Source organism: Pelmatolapia mariae, linkage group LG14 (assembly GCF_036321145.2).
Source record: "Pelmatolapia mariae isolate MD_Pm_ZW linkage group LG14, Pm_UMD_F_2, whole genome shotgun sequence".
In the NCBI taxonomy this organism is placed as follows: Eukaryota; Metazoa; Chordata; class Actinopteri; order Cichliformes; family Cichlidae; genus Pelmatolapia; species Pelmatolapia mariae.
In genome coordinates, this window is record NC_086239.1 from 20,127,506 (window position 1) to 20,154,874 (window position 27,369).

The 27,369-nt window shown below is 43.9% G+C and overlaps 1 protein-coding gene across 1 annotated transcript; it reads left to right on the forward strand.

Moving 5' to 3' along the window:
- The first annotated feature begins 801 nt into the window (after positions 1-801).
- Positions 802-26,444, forward strand: mettl16 (methyltransferase 16, N6-methyladenosine). Its single transcript, XM_063493538.1, has 10 exons — positions 802-920; positions 1,131-1,267; positions 12,004-12,191; positions 13,170-13,310; positions 14,545-14,660; positions 14,861-15,003; positions 17,803-17,872; positions 19,359-19,448; positions 25,048-25,221; positions 25,317-26,444. The coding sequence occupies exons 2-10, from the start codon at positions 1,140-1,142 to the stop codon at positions 25,890-25,892; spliced, it is 1,626 nt and encodes a 541-aa protein (XP_063349608.1). The 5' UTR covers positions 802-920; positions 1,131-1,139; the 3' UTR covers positions 25,893-26,444.
- Positions 26,445-27,369: the final 925 nt, after the last annotated feature.

The window sequence follows — 27,369 nt, forward strand, 5'->3', positions numbered from 1 at the left end:
GCAGAAGACCACACCAGGTGCCACTTTTGTCAGCTAAAAACAGGAAATTGAGGTTACAATTTGCACAGTCTTACCAAAATTGGACAACAGAAGACTGGAAAACATTGTCTGGTCTGAAGGTGGGTTCAGACGGGAACAGGTCTGATCCTCCATGGATTCAAATAGAGCAATCCTGCTTTGTAGTTCAGGTTGGTAGTGGTGTAACGGCGTGAGGGATGTTTTCTTGGTACACGTTGGACCTCTTACTACCAGGTGAGCATTGTTTAAACACGGCAGCCTGTGTGAGTATTGTTGCTGACCATGTGTACCCACAGTGTGTGCCATGTTACAAAGTTCAAATCATCCGCGACTCGTTCTCTATACTCAGAAGGCATCTGCATGCCAATCCAATAGAGCACCTTTGGGACGTGCAACCAAGAAATCTGCAGCAAGTGTGTGATGCCAATGTCCAATTACAAATACGTAATAAAATGACAGGTGATTGTATGTGCACGGCGGTAAGGAGCAACAGGGGAAAACTGTACACGGGAAACGTAAAACAGACCAGGGCTCAGGACTGAACATAATGAAAACGCTAAACAGCATTATTTTAATTATTTTTTTATATTTGTTTTTAATCAAATTTAAATGTATCGATACAAAACTTAAGTGATTTTATAAAACTGACATGAAAAATTATTCCTTAAAAACCCCACAAACAGACAAAAAAAACTTTTACCGGTAGAGGCTCGAAGCTAAACACCGTTTCGGTGACGTCAACGCGCAGCGACGTGGATATGTGACGTCGCAGGCGTACAGGAAGTGAGCTGCAGAAAGTGGGAAAACGTTTGTGCAACGTGATCTGTGTAGTGTTTTTCTCCGCTTTAAAAAGTAAGCGAAGGTCAGGAAATATTAGCAGCTACAGGCTGAGCTCTGTGACGGTAAGCAGGGGCAGCTCCGCTAACCCCGTCTGTTTGTGCTCCTTTAAAAATGTCAGACATTTGTTTTTCTGTCTAACATCAACTTTTACTGCTGTGAGTCCGTGTCTGCGTGTGTGTGTGCAGCCTTAGTGTTGCTGTTTACACTGCCGATGTCAGTGATCCAAAAGTGAAAGTTCAGCACTGTTGATGTCACCTCATGTCCACCATCAGGGCTCAATAATGGCTCTGAATAAGTCCATGCATCCTCGGAACCGTTACAAGGACAAACCACCTGACTTCGCTTACCTGGCATCCAAATATCCAGACTTCCAGCAGCACGTGCACACAAGCCTCACGGGAAAACCTATGTAAGTACCTGAGACTGTCCTCTGCTCTGCTCTGTGTGTGTGTGTGTGTGTGTGTGTGTGTGTGAGAGAGAGAGAGAGAGAGAGAGAGAGAGATCCGTGGCACTAATGATCTCCACTATACTTTCTTTCATTTACATGCAGTACTTCCAGATTGTGCACCTCACTGGAAAATGAAAACAAACAGTGTGATGCATTTTTGCATCTTGAGGCTGATCTCTGAAGAGTCAGTTGTCTCCTTGCTGCCTTCCTTTCTCCTTTTCTTTCATCCTTTCTTCCCTTCCCAGCGTACCCAGACATCCTCTGGGTCTGTTGGCCCAAGATTCCTCCTCTCCTTGCATTTTTCCTCCTTATTTCAGAGATTTCCTGATTTAAAACAAGCCAACTGGTCCGAGTGCAGTTAACACCTTACAAAACAAGACTGTTGACTGCTTTGTTAACAACAACAAAAAAAGATTTAATGTTGAGTAAATTAAACCCCACATAGGGCCATAAATATTTTTATTAGAGTCCTGGTGATTTTCGCTTAAGCTGGCACCGAAGATTTTTATATGGGCTGGTACTTATATAGTGCCAAGTGTCATTCACCCAGTCTCACACACATTCATGCACCAGTTTTATCTGTGCTCAGGTGCTTTATCTAATATTCACACACTCTGATGGATGCATCTTGCTGAACCAGAGGAGCTGGGAATCGATCCCTTTGACAGACAAACCGCTGCTGCTGTACCCGTATGCAGGAAAACCCCCAGTTTTATAACAGTGACTTCTGTATTCTACCAAAACATATTCTTTTATAAGGATTATATATTTAAAAAAAACCTGAGAACGTCTCTTGGAGGCATTTCTAAACAACTGCGAGATCATCAGTTCGAACAGGAACAACCCAGGAACCATTAAGGCTCAAACTGCAATAAACTGGAAAATGCAGGAACACCAGCATCGCTGTCCACAGTCAGAGGGTGCTGACCAAGAAAGAAGTCTCTGCTTGAAATTGACATCTTCAAGCTTGAATGAAATTTACAGCCTTGCACACGGACAAGCCAAATGAGGTCTGGAGAAAAAAAGGTTTTATGGTCTTTAAACGAGACAAAGATTGAGCTGTTTGCAACATGTTTGCTGTTTGTCTTTCCCCTCTCTGTTTCCTGTCCATCGTCACTGCTCCACTAGACAATTAAAAAAGGACAAAATGCGAATAAATGAACAAAAAAAAAAAGAAGTAAATGTGAAGTGTTCAAATCAGAGAACCCTGTACACACTGTGAAGCACGGTGATGGTAGCATCATGCTCCCGGGCTGATTTGCTGGCAGTGGTGCTGATATATTAAACAAAGTGGAATAATGAAGGAGGAGGAAAACCTCAAATCTCCTTAACTTGGACACAGCTCAGTGATCCAACAGGACAATGATCCCAAACTGATTTTGGGATGGATAAAGCAGGCTAACATTAAGCTTCTTTAATGGCCTTCCCAAAGTCCCAACATCAACCCTTTTGAAAATTTGTGGATTACTCTTAAAAATCGGGAAACCAGCATATTTTAAATGAACTTCTTTTACCAAGAAGCGTGGTTAAATATCCAGCCAGAATTACGCCAACAGCTTGTTGATGGCTACCAAAAGGGTCTGGCTAAGGTGCAACTTGGTAAGGGACATTAAATGAAATATTAACGGGAGTGTATGAATATATTTGAGCCTGTATGAATCCTTTCAACCCTGCATGGATTAGACAAAATCAAATAAATCCAAACTTGTACACCAAATTCTTGTTTTGTAAAATCTTTAAAGACCCATGCTTCAATTCAAAGAAATAATTGAAACCCCCAAGTTACCACGACATTCAAGCTGAATGTGAACCTCTGACCACAGCTGTATGGTACCTACCTAGTTCGCACTAATTGAAGCCCTGAGGAACACATTCAGCTCCTCTCATGACCCAGCTGACTCACTCTGCTGGTTAACGCTCATTCAGCTTCTGGCAGCAGCAGGAGGAAACCTGGACGAATGATTAATGGGCCCAACATCAAAAATTTTCTTCCTCTTCACTCTGTCCTCTGTGCATGTACGAGTGGTTTCAACCAGACCCACAATTTAACTCGAAATAGGTTAGTGTGCCAATCAAAGAAGGCCGGCAAGCTTCCTGTGTTTTCCTCCAACTGGGCACAGATTTTGTGTGTGTGTGTCTGTGTGTTGCTCAGTGAGATCGAGCTGCTGAGAAATGTAGAAAAAGTCCAGGCTGGAGAACAAAGGAAGGGTACGTCTGGTGGGATTGGTGGTGTTGACGTCAAACAGTATGAGCTCATGATTGCAGCTCTCCATCTCTGATTTTCCTGTCTCGTTTCTGCTGTGTGCGCGCTTCATTCTGTGGTTTCCATCCATAGGATTTTCACATTGAAACCATAGGTGTGTCTGCTTGACAGGATTTTTACAAAGCCTTGCAGCCTGTTTCTCCACTAATTGGAAGAATTTCATTTTGAGAAGAGTGAATTTACTCCCCCTTTTAAGAGGCTGATTACTAAACTTTAGAGCAGATAAATATGTTACCATAGGTTTTGTTTTTTTTAGTTGAGATATCAAATAAAACATGACTAACGTTTGAGTGGCGGCGAGTGTAAGAGCTGCCAGTCATTGTTGAACTTCTCCTTTGTTTACATTAAACAGGTAGCACAGATGAATGCGGACACAGTGTCACTGCAGTGAGTCCGAACATCTGTCTGTGGCTGCGAACATGTTGGTGTGGGCCGTCTGTAGCGGACCGAGCGTGTGTGTGGGCACACTGTAAAACCCGACTTGATGTCCGTGTGTGACAGGTGTTAATTATCAGTCTGCGGTTCCCTGACAGACGGACAGATGACAAACAATGAGGCGGCGGTGTTCGAGCTTGACGCTCGGCATGAAAATCATATCTGGACAATCAGGGGATGCGACAGCTTCTCCTGCTTACGTGTGAGATTTTTGTGGCAAGACCCGATGTGAGCGGACACACACATGAAGAACTGGTCGCTTGAATTTAAAAAACAGACGGCCCTCCGCTCGCCTTTGAAAAATAGGGCTCATCTCAAGCACCACCATCCTGAGATAATATGAGGAGAGAAAACTTGCATTAAATCGTCTCAACTGACACTAAACACACTTGGCTTGATAAAATAAGATGCCACCTAATCATCGCAAACTAATGGCTTAATCATACAAGTCAGTCTATAAAAAAATCAGTGGCTACTTGGTGATTGTGTTTCGTGTTGTAATATTCTTGAATCAACGGATCCTACCTCATTTTTCGTCCAGTCAACATCAATATGCTTGGATACGTCACTCAGTGAACAGCCAGCCTTCTCAGTGATGACCTGCTGTGGTTCACCCTTCTCGTGGAGGGTGTCGATAATCGTCAAGTCAGCAGTCTTACTCCTGATTGCAGTTGTGCGCACAGAGCTAGAAGAAGATCTGTTTAAACGGTGTTATGTAATAATTTTTTATCAAAGTCTAAATTAATGATCTAATTGTTTGCAGTGCTGGATTTCTGATTTTTATGAGCTGTATGCAGTAACCATCTTGATGAAAACTAGGAAAGGCTTGAAGTTTTTCACTTCAGGTGTCGTGAATATCAGATATTAATATAGAATATGTGAAAGTCACACTGTTTAACTGATTAAGAACAGTTGCCTCAAGGTGCTTTGTATTATAGGGTAAAGATTAGCATGAAAACCCTCCAAAATTTCATGAACGGATGAGTAAGCTGTTGGTGACAGTGGCACAGAAAAAACTCCCTTTTCCAACCCATCCCTGATTAAGGTTAAGAAACCTTAATCAGGGATGGGTTGGAAGGAGAGAGAGCCATCTAATTATTCATAATTAGATACAGTAGTGGGGTATAAACACAAGCAGACTGAAAGGAAGGTCTAAATTTGACAAGATGTGCTATTAAACAGCGAATGGAGTGTGTCGAAATGATGTGTCGTGTGGACACGCATCATTAGATTAGCATGTTGGCGTGCGCCATTGGTTAATTTGGACTGAAGAGAGTAAACGTCTGAGACCAGCGAGAATTATTTGGTCATGAAACTGACGAGCTGCAATGAGGCGTCTGTGGCACACTGATGTTCATGAGGCATTGCAGTTAATGGGATATAAGCAGAAGAATTATGGAGTTATAACTAGGCCTGCAGGATTATGGCTAAAATAATATTTTCCACAAGTTTCAAAAATTTGTAAATGTTTAACTTCAGAGGCGTTCGCACTGCTGGCTGGACAGAGCCTGTTGGAGGTGAACCGAGCCTTTGGTTAAAGCCGAGCAGATGCTTGGTTTCACGTGGCCCACTGTTGGGTGAGTCCTTGCAGTGGATGGGAAACGGCTGAAGATGGGGTTTCTTTGTAAACAGATGCACGCGAACAATGTTTTAGTCATTTAGGCTTACCTCATGGTCATGTTGTTGAGGCTTGAGGATGTCCTGTGATTTTTTTATTTTTTTTATTTTTAAATGAAATAAAAATCAGATTTTTGTTTCTCTTCTGCCCGACACCTAAAATTTCTGTAGGCGTCACTGACAAGTTTTTAAGGCAGCTTGAAACGTGTGACAACAGGAGAGATTCTGGATTTCTGGTTAGCCGTCTGCAGGAATTTGGCTCTTCCTCCCCGTCAGCCTGTCGCTCCATCAGCGGAGGGATTAGTGCGGTTTTGTACTTTTCAATGAATTCATCTTCTGGGTTTTTAAGTATTTAAGCACCGAGTTGGGGGATGAGGGTAATCTTGGGGAGACACTCACTCAATCCTCCGGGGAGATATGCCTCCCCTCATTAAGGGATCGTCAGTGGAGCGGACTGATAGCAGCGGGCAGAGAGGAGAGCTCAGACCAGAGGCAGCACGAATTTGGTGGAATTGACTGGAAGTGAAGTGAGGAGAAGATAAACCCCAAAATATTTTAAATGTTTCGGGCCTTTTTCCAGATTTTGATAGGAGAAGGGGGGGCTCTGATCAGGCAGATAGAGGGGTGGGATTAGGAGGCATGAATGGTTATTAAAAATTCAGCAGCTCGGGTGAGATTTAATTTAAAAAATGTTCAATTTTCACACCAGTTTTGTTCAAAGATGTATTATTTAACAGATTCCTGAAATGGGGGTTGGAAATGAACGAATAATTAACAGCTCTGATCATTGCAAATTGATAAATGTAACCTTACATGGATCTTGCAGCAGAGCGGCTCCTGTACCGGTCATTTTAGTGTCTGATCGGTGAAACTAACCACTTTTTGGTAAGAAATGATCGATTTATTAGGGAGCAAATCAACATTTTATCCTCCAAGTGGATGTTAGAAGCAGGAAAAATGGACAAGTGTAAAGATTTGAGCATGTTTGACAAGAGCCGAATTGTGGTTTGGGGATATGTCAGTGCCCAAACTGTCGAGTATTCCCGGTCTGCGGTATCTATAAAAAGTGGCTCAAGGAAGGAACAATGGTGAACCAGTGATAGTGCCATGAGTGGCCAAGGCTCAGCGATGCAAATGGGGAGCAAAGTCCGATCCAACAGACAAGCTGCTGTAGCTCAAATTGCCAAAAAAGTTGATGCTTGTCCTGATAGAAAGGTGTCAGAACACAGAGACCTCACAGTTCGTTGCATATGGGGCTGCATGGCTGCAGACCAGTCAGGTACCCGTGTCGACACCTTTCAACCTCTGTCCACTGCTGAAAGCTCCCACCAGTGGGCACCTGAGCATCAGAACTGGACCACAGAGCAATGGAAGAAGGTGGCCTGATCTCATGACTCGTGTTTTCTTTTACATCATGGCCGCGGATGTGTGCATCACTTACTTGGAGAACACCTAGTATCAGGATGCACTACGGAAAGAAGGCGAGCCGGCAGAGGCAGGGTGATCATTTGGGCAATGTTCTGCTGGGAAACATTTGGTCCTGCCATCCATGTGGATGTTATGTTGACATGCACCATCTATCTAAGCACTGTTGCAGACCATGTACACCTTTTCATGGAAACGGTACTCTCTGATAGCTGTGACCTCTTTCAAAAGGCTAATGCATTCTGCCACTAAAACAAAAATGAGGGGAGGTGTTGACTTGGCCTCCAAATTCCGAGATCTCAGTCCAGTTAAGCATCTGTGGGATGCGCTGGACCAGCAAATATGATCCATGGAAGCCCCACCGTGGAACTTAGAGAACTTAAAGGATCTGTTGCTGACATCTTGGTGCTGGATACCACAGCACATCTTCAGGGGTCTAGTGGAGTAAATACCTCGATGGGTCAGGGCCGTTTTCACAGCAAAATGGGGACTACCACAGGTAGTCAGAATGTTATTCCTGATTAGTGTATGCTTGCTGTACGGCACTTTTGGAGAAGCAAAAAAACGCCATGTTACAGAAATCGAGAGGTTATAACGACACCAAAGCTCAGTACGGCGCCTTTTTTTTTTTCTTATTAGGAAACGGCGAGCATGATGGCCATGTTAGCGCTTCACTCTGTCATCCAAATGTGGTCACTTCATGCTCCAGCCTAAGTGCTGAACTTGAGTCCTCAAACCAGTGTTTGGGTGCTTATGGAGTACATCCATCTTTCATATACAGTCTCTACAGAACTGTATATAACTCTAACGATGGCGTGTTAGGCTTGTCTGATATATTGAGTTGCTTTAATTTTTTTCCACTTTTGATCTTGAGAGACAGAGGCACCTAAACTCCTTCCTTCCCTCCTTCCTTCCACTCACCTTTCTCTAGATGTTTTCTGCTAAACATAAGTGTTACATGCATTGTTTCATATCAGACTATCTGCAGAATTGCAAAATGAAACAAAACGCGCTCAGAGAAATTCATAAGCAGGTTATCTTTAAATTCACGGTGAGCTTCTTGTGACACTCTTATTGCTGCTCTTGTGAGGACTCAAAAAAAACCAAAAACTCATGACGTGAGAGAAGTTGCTGCTATTCAGCACAAAATATGTCCCAGTGCACTCAGATTGAAGCACCGTGAAGGTCACGTGTGTGTGTGTGTGTGCGCGCTTTATTGCTGATCATGGAGCTTGCTGTCTGTCTCAGCACTAAACGCCTTCTCACCTCCACATTTTGACCTGAGCCAAGAACTTTACTGCCCTTCAGCACTTAAATTGTCTTTCTTTCTCCACCTCCTCTCCGCCTCGGTCAAGTCAACTGTAACCAAAACACGACTAGACTCATCGGTCCTCCTGGTGCTGTTTTTATACGTCGTCTACTCTTCTCGTCACAACTTCTACGCTCAGATTTGTCCCACGTCGCATCCCGTCGACCACGTTAACGGCGTAGGCACGCAACGGTGAACCTGTAAATCGCGGGCACGCTCACGCTGCTTCTGGCATCAGCCATTGCTCCAGCGTGGCCGGATTTGCGTGCTCTCCTCATCTGTTCAGTAGGTGGGGTTGCCATGGAGATGTGGCATTTGCAGTGCTGCTGATGGGAGTGATCGGTCTGCATTGCACACACACACACACACACATATAAAGAGCTAAAAATAGAGGGCTGGCTCCCTCTCTGAATATTGATCCTTATCTAATGATGCCTCAGAGGAGAAATGAAAAGGGGGCAGAATCTCTGTGCGCTGGACAGACAAGAGAAGCCGGCTTTCATTTTGGGAACGTGCGAGCGTTATGCTGATTTATCACTTCACCCTCATTAGCCGGGGCTGTTTTTAAAGTGCAGATTTCTTCACTGGTTGGTCATCTGCAGTTGTGTTGCAGATCAGAAGAAGCAGGTGTTGGCTTTGTGTGAGAGGTCAACAGCTTTTCACAACTGGACCATTAACCTTGTGTGTTCATTAGGTGTAGAGACACTGACTAAGATTGATGTGGGGCTGTGTGGGTGCATTGCACCTCATCTGGGGTCTTTTGTCTTTGCTGCCACCTGAATGAAGATGCAGAGTTCAGTGAGAAGTGAAATAAGATGCATTTAGAAATATTTTAGTGGCATTTTCTGTTTTTATTAGACCCCTGACAGCAAAGAAACGACAGGAAACGAGGAGGAAAAGAAGCACCTAAAGAAAGCTGATTTAATAGAGCAGTGTGATGTTCATAGTTCAGCTGTGGGTTTAACAAGTTGTTAGTGAAAATTAAAAACCATGAAATGATAAATGCATCTTCACCTCTTTGATAGTTTTCTCTGCTAATGGAGCTAATAAAGGCTGAACTGAAGGACTTTTCCTTAGTGTTTAGCCCCCGTGAAGAGCTTTTTATTAAGGCTCTTATAGTTCAGTCACTTCCCTCAGTTAGGAGCCTTCCTGAGTAAAATTGACCTATTTGACCGCACTCCTGGAGAACCGCACATCGAATAAAGGCCTATCCGAGGTTCGCTCTTTTTTTGACTTGTCACGTTCCTATTTTGCCACTCTGCCACCTTTGATGGTGTCGAGTCAAGCGTTCTATAAATGACCACAGTTGACCGAAGTGCTGTACAAGTTATACAATAATATACACTGTATATAACAGTCACTAAACCAGCAGTAAATATACGATAAAGTTCAAAAGTTGGGACTCTTGCCTCATTGGCTCTTGCTCTCCTGTTGCTTCTTTTCCACTGGTACCCACACCACTCAGCTTGACTCGGTCTTTGAAGTTGAGCCGAGATGGTAGTCGTGGAAAAGAGGCATAAGTCCAGTTAATACTACCTACTGGAAAACAGAACTCTTCTCCACTTCCTGTCATTTTCAGAGGAGATTATGTCGCCAGTGACAGAAATGTGAAGTGAAATGAAGGTTCAAAGGTTCACAATAAACATAGATGGTGTTATTATTTTGTGATCCACACACAGTGGAGTCAAAAAGACTTCCATACTGCCACATTATGTTACATCATCTCTGTTGGTCAGTTCAGTTAGTTGGAATAAAAGAGTTGGACACAGCCAGAGCATGTAGTTTTATCATGGTGCATGTGTGTTAATTTAGCTTCAGTGTTGGAGTTACTGGACCTCCCACACTTGGTCCAAGTCAGAGTCACAGCCTATTTTTATGCCGATGCATCCCGACTTGGTCCAGGTCTGCTGTGTACCTCTTTCTGAAGATGATGGTTTGTCAAATCTGTCAACTCCTGGTATTTTAAGTCTAAAATGAATCCTTTAGTGATGACTAAACGGTGCACATTCAGAGAACTCACAGGACCTTGCAGGATTTTCACTCACACTTAAACATGGAGGTTTTCTGGTCATCCCCCTGACCTCTGACCTGTGAAAAACCCAGGCTGGGATGGACTCTTTATTTAATGTGAGGACGTGAAAACTGAAATGCAAAACATTTCAGCCGTTTATGTGTAATTGAATCCTGAAAACGGCGACAATGAAAACACAATCAGCGGCTGCCTGCTTTTGAAGCCGCAGAGCCGTTTCCACCATCACTTGATGCTTTTCTTCTGCTGGAATATGCTCACACCAACACTGCGAGGTGCCAGACGCTCGCATCGCGAGGATGTGTCTAATTGCATCTGCCGAGGTGCGAAAGAACTCTGCAAAGCTTTAATTACACCTATCTCGCCCACTCGTTTTGTCTGCCTGCCTGTGTGACAGCTGAAATCATTAAGCACGGCAAGAAGGAGAAGACGGGCGAGCCGAACGACTGGGACCGAGAACTGGGAATAAAAAGTGGGAGGTCTGAGTTGTGTTGAAAATGTGAAACTCATTGTCATCAGCAGGGGATTGTGAGTTGATGGGCTGCTTATCTCCCTTTTGTTTCTCGTGCGCGAGTGTGTGTATAACGTGAAGTAATGCGGTTCAGTGCAGGGAGCTGCAGGAGGCCGGAGCAGCTGAAGGTTAATGAAGTGCTGTATTAAGAGCAGTTTGGTAAATTGCTGTCAGATGGCCCACATGGTGAAATGAGAGGATCAGCAAGAAGCTAAATTGAAATTATCCTTAAAGGAAAATTGTAGTTTCTTTCAAGCTTGGCTTTATTTTCGGTCACCATTCCCACTGGTACTCACTGGAAGTGCTGTACTCACCAAATGCTGAGGAGAGGGCGGTGAGGAGCAGTTAACCACTTTTATTTAGGATTAAATGAAGGTGAAGAGCAGAAAGGTGGACCTGTTAAGCTAATTTCCACTAGCCATGCGTGATTCACAGTTTAGAATAATCTTTCATCTGATACGGAGCATTAGTACGGCTCCTCTTATTCCCTCTCTCATTGAAACAAGTCGTTTTGGCTTTTTTCTAGTTGGTTACTTCTAGCAAACAGAAGGTCTGAACGGTGAATAGAAACAGCTTTTGTAGACAGGATGTAACGTTAGGACGAAAACCATTCATCAAATAACTCAACTATAAAAGGAAAAAACACCTCAATGCAAATGGTTTACTTTGTTTTCTTTAATCCACGACTCTGGTGGAGAGAAAGAAGAGTTTTTTCAGCGCCTGCTACTGTAGAAAGAAGCCTTTAAACTTTACTACGATATATCACTCAGACCTAGTTGGAACTTTTTAAAATTGTTAAAGTTTTCATTGAAATAAGGAGTTTTCTGATGAACTGCACACCCGCGTTCAAAGTCAAAGTCACACTTCCACGCATCAGACTTCACTCTCGTTGTTCAGCTGTGATCAGCAGGACTCGCAGTTATTCACACTCATGACTTAACTGGTGTCTAAAACATGTCTCTTGCTCGTTTTGTGTGTTCTCGATGTAGACAGATGCAGATTTCACCACCTAGCAACAGATGACGTATGTCAGATAAAGTCCGGTTCCCACAGCTGCTCTGAGTTTGAAACGTTTTACTCATTTAGTCGCATTTCTGATTTTCTTCAGAGTGAATTTCAAAGAGCCAGAGGCGGTGCGAGCGCTGACCTGCACCCTGTTAAAGGAGGACTTTGGTTTGGCCATCGAGATCCCTCTGGAGCGACTCATACCCACCGTCCCCCTGCGCCTCAACTACATCCACTGGGTGGAGGACCTCATTGACGGCCAGAAGCAGCCGCGCAGGGGCATCGACATCGGTACGGCCACCAGTTTCAGTCACCTTCAGCGCACGTGTGATGTGATAGTCTAGTTAAACTGCTTTGATTGGTTTATAAGACAAGAAATCAGGCATTTAACTTAGTTCAAACATGGTCATTTGCACTTCCATCACTCACTGTCAGACTCAAAATATAAGGTCATCTGCACTGACCCAGTGTGTCAGACTTCACTCTAATGCATATGTGTTTCAGTTCTCACCAGTACCTGTACATCTGTGTAAAATGAACGTGCTTTTCCTTTAAATGCTGCAGCAAACCCCAGCAGCACATCTTTAAACATTAATAACCACAGACGGGGGGGATTTAAATGTTAATGCCGCCGCTCTGGTTTTTTCTTGATGTGGCTCGCCGCTCGGCACAGCACCTGAAATGTCAGTTGGCGCGTCCAGCAAATGAGCCCAGTCATTCCCAGTTTTCCCAGCACTCGCCAGCCTGATCCCCAGTCACACGTCACTACTTGTTTTTCATTCTGTCGCTCAGAGAAAACAAGGTCTGACTTTAAATGTGTTTTCCTGCAGGTGTGCTGCTCCTCTGCAGTTCCACAGGTCACTGATTGGTGACCCCGAACCTTTATGTGAGCCCACTGAAGCTGTCTGCTGCTGATGGATCACCACTGGGTGTTTCCTTTTCTAACCGAGGCCATCTCAACTGAATTATGTGGCTTTGGTCCTTGTTAGATGGGAATAATTTAATAATAGCTGCTGGATTTGACATTTATTGACCATTATGTCCACCAAGTCTAAGATAATTCTTTAGAAACGCATCATGTCACACTTTGGCACCTCCTTCCTTCAAGACAACAAAAACACTGCGGCACATTTTCATATTGTTCAGTGACAGCTATGATCAGTCATCATTGTGAACACATACATCACTGTCAGGCTGCCAGTAACGTGTGTACGTGTGTGTGTGTGTGTGTGTGTGTGTGTGTGTGTGTGTGTGTGTGTGTTTCATCAGGCACTGGGGCGTCCTGTATCTACCCCTTACTGGGAGCCACAATGAACGGCTGGTACTTCCTCGCCACAGAGGTGGACGACATCTGCTTTGACTATGCTACCAAAAACGTGGAGCAGAACAACCTGTCCGACCTGGTCAAAGGTACGTTTGATCCACTCAATGTGAAGGTGACTTCATCTTCAGATATTAGACTACTACGCTGGAACTCTCATACACTGTCTCAGAGATGATGTTTTACGTGTGAGCTGAGGCACTGAGGATGAATTTCAGGATACTGTGATTACTAAGAAGTAGATTAATGTGACAGCAGGAAGAAGTCAGCTACCATTAGCCACCACAAGCTACTGGTCACGTCAGGTCAGCGTGACATTGGAAATAAAAACAAAAAACAAAACCATTTTACATAAATGTTCAGTTGGATGAAGGATGATCCCACTTTTCTTGCCATAATTCATGTGATAATGATGAAAAGGTTTAAACATCAGATATCATCAAAGGTCCAGTCTGACTTGAATGATCTGTAATTCGGAACATCTTGGATTTCACCTTCTATCTGTGGGTCTGATACAGCCTGGATACAGATTGGTTTGTTAGATGATGAGGTTTGCAGGGCCAGTGGGTAGTTTTTTGGGGGCTTCTGGTGAAGCCGGTAAATATCGACGCAGAGACTTCCTGTGCGTCCACTGGTCATCGTTTATGATTGTAGATGATGCTGCCATAGTGGCTCTGACCAGCCGAAAATTAAGAAGCTTATGTAGGTTGCGTGGTGCAGTCTCCACAGATCAGGCTTGTTCTGGCAGATCCCACAGATGCTCCACCAGGTCCTCTGGAGTTTGGAGAGCAGGTTTGTTGTATTGCTTGTGGTGTTCCTGAGCAATTTTTGCAGTGTGCTGATGTCCTGCTCGGAGAGGCCACTGCCATGAAAGGTGTACGTGGTTTGCAGCAATGTTTAGGTTGCAGACCGTGCACACCCAGAGTGTTCCAGCAGTAAACAGATATTTTCACCGGTCCTGTTTTTAATGCTGTGGCTGCTTTGTGTAATTTGATCACTGATTGTTGGTGTAAATATTTCAGCAAGTCCCGCCAAAATCTCGATATCCTGCCTTGAAAATGCTTTGTTTCCTGTTGTAGTAAATAGGATATCTTTTTGTGACACTTAGCCGGACAAAACAGGGACGTCTTGCTGGAAGAGTGTCGTATTTAGCCTGAGCTGAGACTAAACTTGTCTCTGCTCAGCAAATCTGTGAACTGGCTGACAGGAGTGCAGCACACAGTGACTCTGGAGTCCCATTTTGCATTGACAGTCATACATTTTATTCAGCTTTTACACACTTGTCTCACATTAGTGTTTATTTATTTATTTTACCTTCCTCAGTTGTCAAAGTTCCTCAGAAGACTTTACTGATGGATGCCTTGAAAGAAGAGACAGAAATGGTGTACGACTTCTGCATGTGCAACCCTCCCTTTTTCGCCAACCAGCTGGAAGCAAAGGTAAAAGTTCAAGTTTAAAAGTAGTTTAAATTCTGGAGCGTTGTCTGCTTTGAACTTGAAGTTTCTGACTCATTGACAGTAAATGCACTCGTATACTGACCGCAGAGGCTCCAGCACCAAACACAGTGTGTTTACGTGATAGTAACAGGGCTCTAATAGGATTTTATTGTAATCTCTGTCTGTCTTGCTGCCCTCTCCAGGGGGTAAACTCCAGGAACTCACGTCGACCTCCTCCCAGTTCAGTGAACACGGGCGGGGTGACGGAGATCATGGCAGAGGGCGGAGAACTGGAGTTTGTCAAGAGGATCATTCATGACAGCCTGCAGCTCAAGAAGCGCCTTAGGTGAGGAAAGAGGACTGTTTTTTTTCTTTTTTCTTTTTTTTTTTAAAGGTTGCACATGTATTTGTGTGTGTAAAAACACAAACGTCATTACAACACAGCCACATATTTAAATTGGCGGGTGGATGTAGATGAGTGCTGCACTTGTAGTTGCTCTGGAGAGGCTTGGAGAGCATTAAATGGCTGCAGTGAAGAGGAGACTCGGAGAGGTGAAATGGGCAGATGGGCTGCTGCACATTGATGGAGCTGTCACCCACAGTTGCTTTAATGATTTTGGCACACGCTGACTCTGTGCTGTATCCGGGAGCCCACAGGGAACAGCTGTGTTTGGGAGGGTGAGGGTGGAGGGGTCGGATAGATGGGTGGGGGTGTCTCAGGCGGCCCTCGCTTTACCCTCCCTCGTTACGGGGCTGTCACCGAGGCAGCCGAGCGAGACCCGGGCAGAGGGAGCTGCAGAGTGGTGCTATTAAAACTGATTAGACGTGTCACACCTGCTACACGGAGCACTGTGTGTGCGTGTTTGCAGAGTGGAAAGATGAGCACTCTGAGTGGGACTGAAGTTAACACCTAGTTGCTCTTGTGTGGCAGTGCTACACTAAAAGTCAGAGTGAGCCGGGTTTCATTTTGCAGGTTTGAGGCTCCGGCCAAACCAACCAGAGCCGACTGTCACTCCCAAAACCATGCTGGGACACGAGAGCCTCCAGGTGTCCATGGAAACACTGCCAGCCTTTTCCGATTGGTCCTTTGAGACGCCCCCATTGCCCCGCTCTGCTCCTCTTTCCTTTCTTTCCACCAGAGGGTAATTACTGTCAGATAAGGCGAGTTTAACTTTCAGCCAAATATCCAAAAGTGCGGTTAGATTTGAGGTAATGCTCCTAATTCATCACGCCATTGATATGAAAATTACCGTCTCTGGTAATAAGACTGTAATCACGTGCCAGTGCTTCAGAAGAGAAAAGACTGAAAGTGGAGGCTGATGCAGCTGCGCTCTTCTCGAAGAAGCTGCTGGTGGTGCATTCGGGGATCTCTCCTGGGCGTTGCTCCCCACTGTGCTCAAAATTGGCGAACATCTGTGAATATTAGAGCTGTTAAATATTTCATTGTGTCACCTGAGGCTGACGGGCTGCTCCTCAATACCCCTTCAGCCCTGGCTGTCCTCATGCCTCTTTAACATGATTACATGTCAGTGTCCTTACTGATTGTCAGTCACAAGTTAAATAATGTGTCAGATTTAATTTTATTTGGGTGTTACAGAAGCTTTTTAGCCAACTACAGTCAGGAGGTAGGCTTGACACAGTTGAAGTCAGAGCTTTAGGAAACGATGTTAAACTGCATCTATGTACATGTCTATTAAAAGCTTTCTGTATTATAATGAAATAATAATAATTATTATAATAAAAAGGAGAGTAAGACTAAAAGATGTTGAGATGGTTGAATGGTTCACAAATTGCTAGTATCTTACTATAATGATCATAGAGTATTTATGTATGTCTGTATGAACTCCTCCTCAATGGGGGAGCCAGTCACAAAACCTACATACATAACTTAACGGTGTCCAGAATTTGTATTTTTTTTGTGTGTGACTACCACAAGCCATGCCAACATTACGCTATTCCAAGTAAATGTCAAACCCAAGGTTCGCAGTTTTAGGTTTTGCTTTCAAATTGAACAGGTTTCTCAAATAAGATGAATACATGTAATAAATACAGGAGGGAAACAAAATAGCACCGCAGGCCTGGCAAAAACCGCTTGTAGGGAGGGTTTGTCCTAGTGTTTGTAATGTAGATAGGAGCCATGTAAGGCTGTAAAAGTCATTAATAAAACTTTAAAATGAATTGAATTTTACATCTGACAGGTAGCCAGTGTAGTGGTCTTTTTATTGAAATTCTGGGACTTTTTTTTTTAATGAGCTGGCAATAGGTTTGGAGTTTTGGCTGGGACCCAAGCAGTGAGCATTACAGCAGTCCATGAAGGAGTGGGTGAATTTTTTGAGCTCTGTTACAGATAGAAAATGATTGACTTCTCCAACATTTCTTATGTCTAATTTATACAAATCTCTAGAGCCCACGATTTAGCCTACGTAACTGGGTGACAGCATTGCCAGTAATAAAACCTGTATGGGTTGCGTCGATAACTATGTCAAGTTGAATTTCTAGTGAGGTGTGCATCAGGTTGAAATGTAGGAAGTTCTTACAGTCCTGTGAATAACTCGGCTCCTCCTTACTGCTTCCATAGGAATTAAGAGGTTAAGTAGCAGCCAGGTACAGACTATCAACTGCAGTTGGTAAAGTAATCATCCACAAATCTGAGCACCTCTATAAAAGCTGAAGTTTTGGCAGTTTGCTGGTTTGGAACAATAGTCTGCTCCGGTTTTTAAGAGCTGAGGCGATAAAATGAAACCCTGATGATGAGTTTTAATAAAAACATCACACACACGTTTTGACTACCTCTGTGAAATTGACCAGCCGTCCTTCCAGGCTGACTCCCTGATGTGTTTCTTTCCTCCGCCTGCCCCAGCTGGATGCTGCTGCTCATTGATCAAGTCCAACCTCACGTCTTTATCACACAGCAGTGATTATTGATCAGGCGTCCACCACGGGATGACTTCAAAGCAGTTTTTCCTCTGCTGCAGGACCGTTCACACCCGGATGTTTTTCTGCCTCTCGTATTTTACTTCGTGTCGCTCCCCTGAGCACTCCCCCTCTCCTAATTTGATCTGTGCTCGAGGGTTCACGCCCGGCTGTTGGCCGCTAACACCTCCAACAGACACAGTTTGGTTAATATGGATTCTCCTTTCTGCAGGTGGTACAGCTGCATGTTGGGAAAGAAGTGCAGCCTGGCACCTTTGAAAGAGGAGCTGAGGAAGCAAGGGGTGAGTAGCCAGCGAGACCCTGAACAAAGAGAAACTTACGAATACATGCGCAAACACGGTAATCAGTGAGAGTTACAAAGCAGGCACAGCTTTGATCTCAGTTTGTTCATGCAGAGACACGATGCTTCTTGCAGGGCTTGTTAAAACAATCTTTGCCACACCCCCGTCGCCCAAGCTACCTTTCTCCTATGTATTGATGTTTAAAGGAGGCAATCGCCAGCACCAGCTGAGCACGCTCACAAACGAGCCATGAATGAGCTGATTTCTGTTTGCTGTGCATGACTGAATCACACGCCTCTCAGTAGCTAACATGCATTAGCGTCATTAGCCTGACTAATAGCCCAGCACATGACTCCTGACTGCTGCGGGCCTGCGGTACCGCGCCAATCTCACAGACCGCCCGGCCCCCGCCCCGCACCTGCCACCCCTCAACCCTCCTCCAGGGTGTCGCTGCTCATCAGAGTGAGTGCAGTGTTGGCTAACATCCAGGAAGAAGGCTTCATTCTGAAGCGTGTGTAAAAAGAAACCTGCGCTTGTTAATATGCTAATGCTTTCATCACCAATTACTTGATTCATTCTCCAGCGTGTCCTCAGTTTTCTTTGTGTTTTTAATTTAGCAAATGTGACTCTGTTACACATAAAAACTCATCTCACCCTCAGAGCTGTCTGACCTCTGACATATAAGATAAGTGACTTCCTCTTATTTTCTGAGAAAACCCTGACAGCAACACAGTGGATTCCCACATCCTCCTTATGTTCTCACATACTGTCAGAGACGTGAAGCCAAAGGTCACGCTGGCAAAACATCACACTCTCAGATTCAGTCACTGCTTTCTAGAAAGACTAAATTCCTAAATTGTTAGTTTTGATCGCAGATACTGCACACACCAATCAGTCACAGCTGCCAATCAGTACAGAAACTCCAGATGTTTTTATAATGATGGGTTTTGTTTTTTAAAAAATATTGAATCGGTGCTATGGGAAGGATTTTTATTTGGATAAAATAACTGACTAGTGAGACGGATACGTGTAGATATAAAATGACAAGCCTCGGTTGCAGGAAAATGTTTGAAGTTTGGATTTTTCTGTATTTAGCCATAAATGATCATCAGATTTTCACCTAAGAGTGTTTTCACACCTGCACTCTTTATTCCATTTAAAATCATTTTACTCCTCCCTGCGATTCAGTGTAATTCAGCGATGGTACACAAACTCAGTTTTATTTTAAAATGTTTCTTTTTTCACATCTAGTTTCAATTTTTAGTTTAAATTAACTATCATAAATTTTGTTTGTAGAGATGTATTTTGCGTGACTTGGACTTTTTCTGTTTACAACAAATATTTTACATGTGATCAGTTTCTGTGGTGTATTTTCTTTATGTATTTATTGTTTTGATGATCTCAGATACGGCCTGGTCGCCAGAGTGCTGCAGTGTTTTCATGCTGTGCACTTGTTAACTCCAGACTCCTCTCTGTTTTTGCTCAGGTGCCTAAAGTGACCCACACTGAGTTTTGCCAGGGGCGGACCATGCGGTGGGCACTGGCTTGGAGTTTCTATGACGACGTGGTTGTTCCGGTGAGTTTGTACAGATTTGTTGTTGTTGTTGTTAAATGTCAGTAACAGAGGATTACCAGGATCAGGATTACATATAAAAGCAGGTTACCTGCTCAGCTCTGAGGAGCACATTTTGCTCTGCTGCTGGATGTTTCCAAACCCTCTCCTCAATAATGCACCACCTCTGTCCCTCTCCAGACTGGATCCTCTTTCCCTGCAGCCTCGTTCCATTATGTGCACTTACTCCGTCCTCTGGGGAGATGTTTATGTGATTTCTAACATGCTGTAGCCAGGCAACAGTCGCCAGGGCAGGATTGTGCGCGCACACTGTACCGCAGGCGTGTCTGGATAAGAGGGTGAGAGTTGGAGTTAAACAGACATGAAAGCATTGCAGAGAGAGATCTGGAAATGATGCTGCAGTGCTGATGAAGTCAATCAAACACATAAATGCAGGTGAAGCAGAGGGCTGTTTGGTGGACTCTGTTTCTATTTTTCAGCAAAAAAGCAGTTGAGCAGAATGATTGGCCTAATTTTTCTCCATCTACCATCCTCCACGTTCACACTGCTCCAAATCATCAACAGGCAGAGCCCCTCGAGCACATGTGGGGTTATGTAGCAGAAGTTCACGGTCAAATGCCCAATTCTGCCTGCATAAACCTTTCTATGGTCATCTGGTTTATGTATATAAGCATGGGAGAGCTCATTAATGTTAAATGTAGACTAAAACATATGTGACATGTATGATCTGTGACCTACTTAACCTCATTATTACCAGTGGTGACTTAATTTATGTCTGGTGTAACCAGAAATGTTTGCAGTACAGTTATTGAAGTAGTGGAAACCTCAGGATTCCTAAGGATTCTAATCCAGGAAGAAATAGATTTTTGGTCAATTTTATTTATTTATTGTTTTTGCATTTCATTTTCATTTGGTTCCCTCATTTGGAAATAGCTTCAGTCTGAAAAACAAGATAGGAGACGTGTTTATGTTTTTTAAACACTTGGATCTGTATGATGTCAGTGAGAGCTTCTTCCTCTTCTGCACTGTGATCATCTTCCATCTCACCCTCTGTCTTACATCCTCCTCTGTCACACCAACTCTGTGCATGTCCTTAATCACGACATCCATGAATCTTCTCTGAGGTCTTCCTCTTTACCTCCTCCATTTTCATCATCCTTTGTCCAGTATATCCACTATTCCTCCTCTGCACATCTCCAAACCCTCTCAACCATGCTTGTCTAACTTTGTCTCCACACTGCTCCACCTAAGCTGTCCCTCTGATGTATTCATTACTATTCCTGTCCATTCTGGTCAGTCTTCAGCTCAGCCTCCTGTCTTTTTATGCATACATCTCAGCAGGTCTCACTGCCATCTTGTTACCCTTCCTTTTTACTCTTGTCACAAATTACCTCCGACACTTGTCTCCACCCTCCCCACTCTTTTTCACCTCTCCTGTGTCTGTTGCTCTGAATAGTTGATCGCAGGTATTTAAACTCATCTACTTTTACTATCTCTACTCCTTGCAGCTTCATGGCTACACCCGTCTCCCCCACCATCAGTGACACTCATGTATTCAGTGTTGTTTCTACTGACTTTCATTTCTCCTCTCTCCTGAAGATGCCCCCACCTCTCCAGACACACTTTTACTGGATTTCTACTCTCTCTGTGTGATGCCACTGACTGCAGATATCATTAATATGGTCAACTCAGAAACATAGCACTGACTTTTTAGCAAAGCAGCCCCACTTCCTTTTTCAGACCTACTATTTGTGAGGTTCAGCTAGTCAGGAGAAAGCTAGAAACAGACCAAGGATGGAACTGGAAGGCTGAACCGAGGCCCAGTATAAGAGAGAGGATTATTTTCATCTGTGAATAATGCAAAGCTACTCTACTAGATTAGAGTACTACTCAACTAATAAAAAATGGAGCTGGAATCAAGTGTAATGAGTCCCCTTTAAACAGTTAAACAGTTTAGTTATTTTCTAATTTATCCTTTTGACTCTGGAAACTAGCCATGGCTGTTTGATTGGAGCGTCAGCTTGATCCCAGTTTTTTTAGCGTTTCACTGAGTTTTGTCTTCCTCCCGTAGTCCGATACAACCAAAGACCGCATAGACAACCCTTCCCTCATTTGTTTTTTACAACCAGTACACACAAATCCACACAGTTTTCAACATATGGAATAATACGAGCTGTTGTTATTCTTAGTTTCAATCTTATTACAGAGAGAGGAAAAAATGCAGGGGTTGTAGTGAATTGAAAGGAAACTACATTAGATAGAAAGACCTTTCGAATGCAGACAAAAGAGGAGGAAGCACATCCAGCACAGGCCGACAGAATAAAAGGACCTGTAGACAGAGAAGACTGCCAGGCTTTATCTAAGCCCCGAGGCCCACTGTTGCTCATACAAGCCTGTAGCAGGAGGAGGAGGAGGAGGGATCAGGAAAGTCCAGAATCCAAGCTGGGGTTTGGGGACCTGACGGAAATCGGGGGGTTGGGAGGAGGGGGGTGATCAGAGTATGATTTACAGTTTGCCTGCAGGTGAGACTGGCAGCAGTTTGTTTCTCTATGATGTGCGTGTGCGTGTGTGTGTGTGTGTGTGTGTGTGTGTTCATGGACTCAGGAGGTGAAGATTGATGATTGAACATCATTATATGTGGAGAGAACAGCTCTTGTTGGACTCTTGTTGGTTTTAACCATGTCTAATTTTAAAAATCGGGCAGGTCTGTGTGTGTGTGTGCGTGTGAGAGAGGGGGCATGCAGTGAGGTTGTAGTGGGTAAGTGGGATTAATAATAGAGTGAAAGAGCAGCGGAGTCAGAGGAGGATGGGATTCAGTTGAGAGGTGTGTATGTAAACTCTAAATGTGGGTTTTGTGTTCTTTCATTTGTAAGTCTGTTTGTGTGTGCGCGTGTGTGTGCGAGATTCTGTGTCAAGGATGCTCGGTTATGAACAGACAGGTTTGGCTTGATGGATTTTATTGATTTCCTTGCACAATGAGCTGCAGAGCGTGCAGAAAAGAGGGAGAGACGTCTGAGGCAAACAATAAGAAATAAAAGCAGCAGCCAGACAAGGCAGTGCTCATTGTCAACCCATTAATTACACGTGTCCATCTCCTCTAAATATGCATCTAAAAGCACCGTCATTTTAACTAAAAATCAATAGATGATTGAGACAGGGAGTGAGCATCAACTCTGCTCTTCTTCTTGAATGTGCAGCAAATTCGGCGATTATCTCTGAGGAACTGTAAATGATGAAACATCACTCACAGGCAACAATAAAAATCTTCAGTGACTCTGAGAGTAACTGAAACTTGACAGCAGACGAGTGCAGCAGAGTGAAGGTCACCCTCTGCTCCTTCCCTCAGCTGTTTGTAGGTCAGTCGGCCATGCTGTCTGCTGCCTCACTACTGCCGCAGACCCCCGCTGTCTCCCCGCTTTAAGCCAGCCTGCAGTGAGTGTAGCGATCACAGGTCGGCTGCAGTATGACTGCTGCAGAGCCTCAGTACTCCGACACAGTTGAGTGATGATCTACATCGCCATTACAGCATGACATTAAAGGGAATTAAAAATTTACGTTTGATTTATTGCAGGCTCAGGTGCAGCTTGCATGATTTGAGCGCCCTCTTGTGGCACTCTGCATTTATTTTTTTCTCTTTAGATTTGTTTTTGATGCACAGATATAACTGCATCATTTTACTCATGCCACTCATTTTATGTAGTATTTTTAATGGGCTCTCACTCATGGGCGACTGCTGGGGAATGCTCCAACCCTCTCCGTGAGATCGTTTTAGGCCTAAAATGAGCAAAAACTGTATCTGAGAGGTTAAAGAGTAAGGAAGGGAGAGTACAAAATGTGAGGAAGTGTTCAGCAGATTTTAGTGTTTGACAGGTGGCAGGACAGTGCAGCTACTCTGAAGGCCAAAGGAAAAAGACTCAATCCAGTAAAATGTCAGTTTTCCTCCTCCTCCTTCCTCCTCAAAGGTCAACTGTCTGAATGCAGCACAGATGTTGATCATTTTAAAATTTAATGCCGACTACAAGTCGCACTGTGATACGGAGCTACTTAACTTTGACATCCAGTTTGGTATACAATATGCAGACCAGGGGTGGGTGACTCCAGACCTCAAGGGCCGGTGTCCTGCAGGTTTCAGATATCACCCTGGGTCAACACCCTGAATCAAATGTTTAGTTCATTACCAGGCCTCTGGAGAACTTCAAGACATGTTGAGGAGGTAATTTAGCCATTTAAATCAATTGTGTTGGATAAAGGACACATCTAAAACCTGGAGGACACTGGCCCTCGAGGCCTGGAGTTCCCCCACACCTGATGTAGACTGTATTGTACTCAGCTGTAGTCTGCAATGCGTCCGTTCATTTCCTCTGATATTTCCTTGCATGCCCACCTCAGTGCTGTTATAACACAGTTATTGTCTGCATATTGACCTCCAATTATATTGGAGGTGACTGAGCGCTATAAATGAAATGACATTTTCCTGTAGTTGCAGAAAGAAGTGCGTTGCTATTAGTGCGTTCATGATTGAAGACTTTACAGACGTCTGAGTTTGCCAAAAGGATTTGAAACAGCTCACACTGTGTAAACACTGCCCCCTGCTGGCAGCTGTGCTCTGAACTCAAACAGTTCATTGTCTCTTATTACTAGGGATGGGTATCGTTTAGGTTTTATCCGATACCGGTGCCAAACCGGTACTTTTGAAACGACTATAAATTTTGTCACTGCCCTATGAATTTTGTCCACTTTTTCTTTGGTTATTTTAGCCTTTTTGGCCAGGGTGAAGGGAGTATCTGCCATCAAACAAGAAGACAGCCGCATGTAACTACGACGGTGTTTGCTAGTTCACCTTACATGCATTAATTTAATAATGTGGTTAGCCTACTCAACGTAAATTACACACGAACAACATTAAGCTACTCACGCAGAGAAGAACGGCTGCTGCTGCTGACATCATCATCCATCATCATTTCTGCTACACTGGCAGGGCTAGGGGCCAGGACTCTCCTCTTCAGGTTTTTGGGGGATGTTGCTAACTCCAGGTCCGATAACAGGCACCACACCCGCAGTAGATGTGCTCGATGTGAGGTCTCGCAGCAAGCTATCAAATACGGTGCATTTCTCGGCTTTTAAAAAAACGCTATGCGTCGCCAGGTGTTTCATCAGATTCGAGGTGTTACCTCATTTGCACAGTATCACCTTAAAGCACTTGTTGCAGGATGCAAGTTTGCATCTTTTGCTGTGAAGTACAGCCAGACTTTTGACGACTTCCCCTTGGGCATTTTTAATCTGTAGCTCTGCTCTAAAAGAACATACGTACCTGGGCCCGCCTACTATCCTTGGAAAGGTAAAATGATTGGCTAGAATCCAAAGTGTATGACATCTCAGGAAAAAAAAGCACCGAAATGAAGCACCGAAATGTGCGCTGCTTTTCGGTCTGGTGACTACCGTTTATGTCAGAACCGATGCCATAATGGCACCGGATATTGGTACCCATCCCTACTTATTACTGTGTGGATTTGAGTATCCTCAAATCTGGTTCCCCTGTCCTCAGTAATATCCAGTACAGCTTGCTGTCTAACGGTGTCTGACTGGCTTTGTATGATCTCAGTCCCCTCCCAGTAAGAAGTGTAAACTGGAGAAGGCCCGGAAGCCCCTGTCGTTCACGATGCCGGAGGCGGGACTGAAGGAGCTCCAAGCCAAGGCCTCAGCTTTAGGCTGCACGTGCCGCAGCCCTGTGGACAGTCTCACCGTTCTGGTCGAGAAGACGCTCAGTGAGCTGCGGGTGAGCTTCACTACTGAACATTGTTTTATGTATAATAGATTTCACTGAAGTTTTGACTGCACTGGCCTAACTGTCTCACGTGTGCGGCTCTGCAGGTGCTGCACAAACGTGTGCCTTGCAAAAAGGAGGAGCAGAGCCTCTTTCTGACAGCTGTGGAGAACACCTGGATCCACGGGCGTCAGAAGAGACGTGAACAGAAACGTCAGCTGCGAGAGCTCCCCAGGGCGCCACACTGTGCCGGAACCACTTCACAAACCACCGTGACCACCGCAGAAAACAGCAGCAGCCAGAACGAGAACGCTGAGAGCAAAAGCACGCCTGCAGACGAGCCGGGTAAAGAAGTCACAGAGAGCATGACTGGGGAACAAAAAGAGGCCCCAGAAAAAGTAACGGGCGAGGATGTGGACATGGAGTCCTCTACCTGCACAGGAACGGGGCAGGAAGCAGACCTGAAGGAAACACCTGCTGCAGCGAGCGAACCACCCTCGAAACGACCCGTGAGCCCCAGCACTGTCAAACACTTCCTGTTTAAGTGTCTGCTGAACATGATCCAGGAGCAGAGTGATGTAGTGATCGAGATGCACTGGGTGGAGGGTCTGAACAGAGACCTGATGAACCAGCTGTGCACTTACCTGAAGAACACACTTTTAAAGACTGTCGCAAAGTCCTGATCAGCAAGTCGAGATCTTTTCTTCTCAAAAATTAAAAGCTTTATTTTTTAGACATAATTAATGTTAGGCTGTGTGTTGGGAAGTTTATTTTGTATAGCTTTTGAAAGGCAATTCTGTATTGGCTGTTTCTTTTAATTCGCTTTTAAGATTTTGTATTCCAGAGGCAAAAGTCTCCTTTCCCCCCGCTGAAAAAACACAAGCTTGCTGTTAAAAAAAGAAAAAAAAAAAAATCAAAATCACCTGTTTTAATTAAAATACTTATTAATATACTATACTTCATGTCAACCGTACAACAAACAAACCATCATACATAACAAGAATCTCTATCGCAACAAAAGTAAGGAGACACCACCTTGTAGCGATAGTCACCGATTGAGCTTTACAAGTTAATTTTACTGAGCTGTAATCTTCAGGGAAATTACTCCGAACAGTCCAACCAATGATTCATTTGGCCTTGCTAATAGCTGATATACTCATGGAATCACCCAACACTGCATATTGTGTGTTATAAATTGCAAAAATATTTGGAATAAATTTACATTTTTATACAGATTTTTCCCCCTTTCTCATAGTGCATTTTTACTGAATTGTCTTTAATTATGTAGTACCTTTAAATATCCACAAGAGGGCAGCGTCAGCTTGTCCTGTGTGTTATGATCCGTTGTACTCGTTGATCTTTAATTGTTCCTTTGTTAGAGATTGTATTTTAGACTCACTGTCGCTTCATTCTGGCACTACTGTTTTAAATAGACCCACAGACCGTGTAATTCAGGAAGTTCCTGGAGCCCCTCGGTCTTTCCTGGAGAGCCTTTGGTATTATTACTCTGCTGTACCCGGCTGACTTCCTCAACAGCATCGAGTGAATAACAGGAAAACATTCCCAAAATATGCAGGGCCACGTGTACGTATGTGCACATTTTCTGTTGTCATAAGCAGAAACGCGGTTCCTGCTCGTACGACGTGTCCTGCGGTCATGGCCGGACTTTGACTCCGCCGATGCATGAGTCATGTGATATCTGCTGAATAAAGGGCAACAACATTAGAAGCTGGCATTTTTGTTCTTTTGTTTTTGGTCCGCTGATACAACATCTTTAAAGATTTTTAATATACTTAAAAAACTTCCAGTAACTCTCTCACTGTTATTTATGTTGCTGTCATAAAGACGACGTTTCCTTTTTCTGCAAACCTTGAAGGCTTATAAATCAGTCTGGATATTGGTGGTGTGACTGCAATTATTACCCTAATAAATCAAAAAGACCTGAAATGACTAGCTAATCATTTCGAACACTAGTTATTTATAAGTCCAGCATTTAATTTGCTGCCTCCAGCCACTAAAATAGTTTAATTTATTGCTTTTTCTTTCCCTCTTTACTATTAAAAAAAAAAAGCACATTTGGGTGGACAAAATCACCATAGAGTTAGAGGGAAGTGTATTGTCATTAATCCTTATTCTGACATATTAGCAGTCAATGATGAA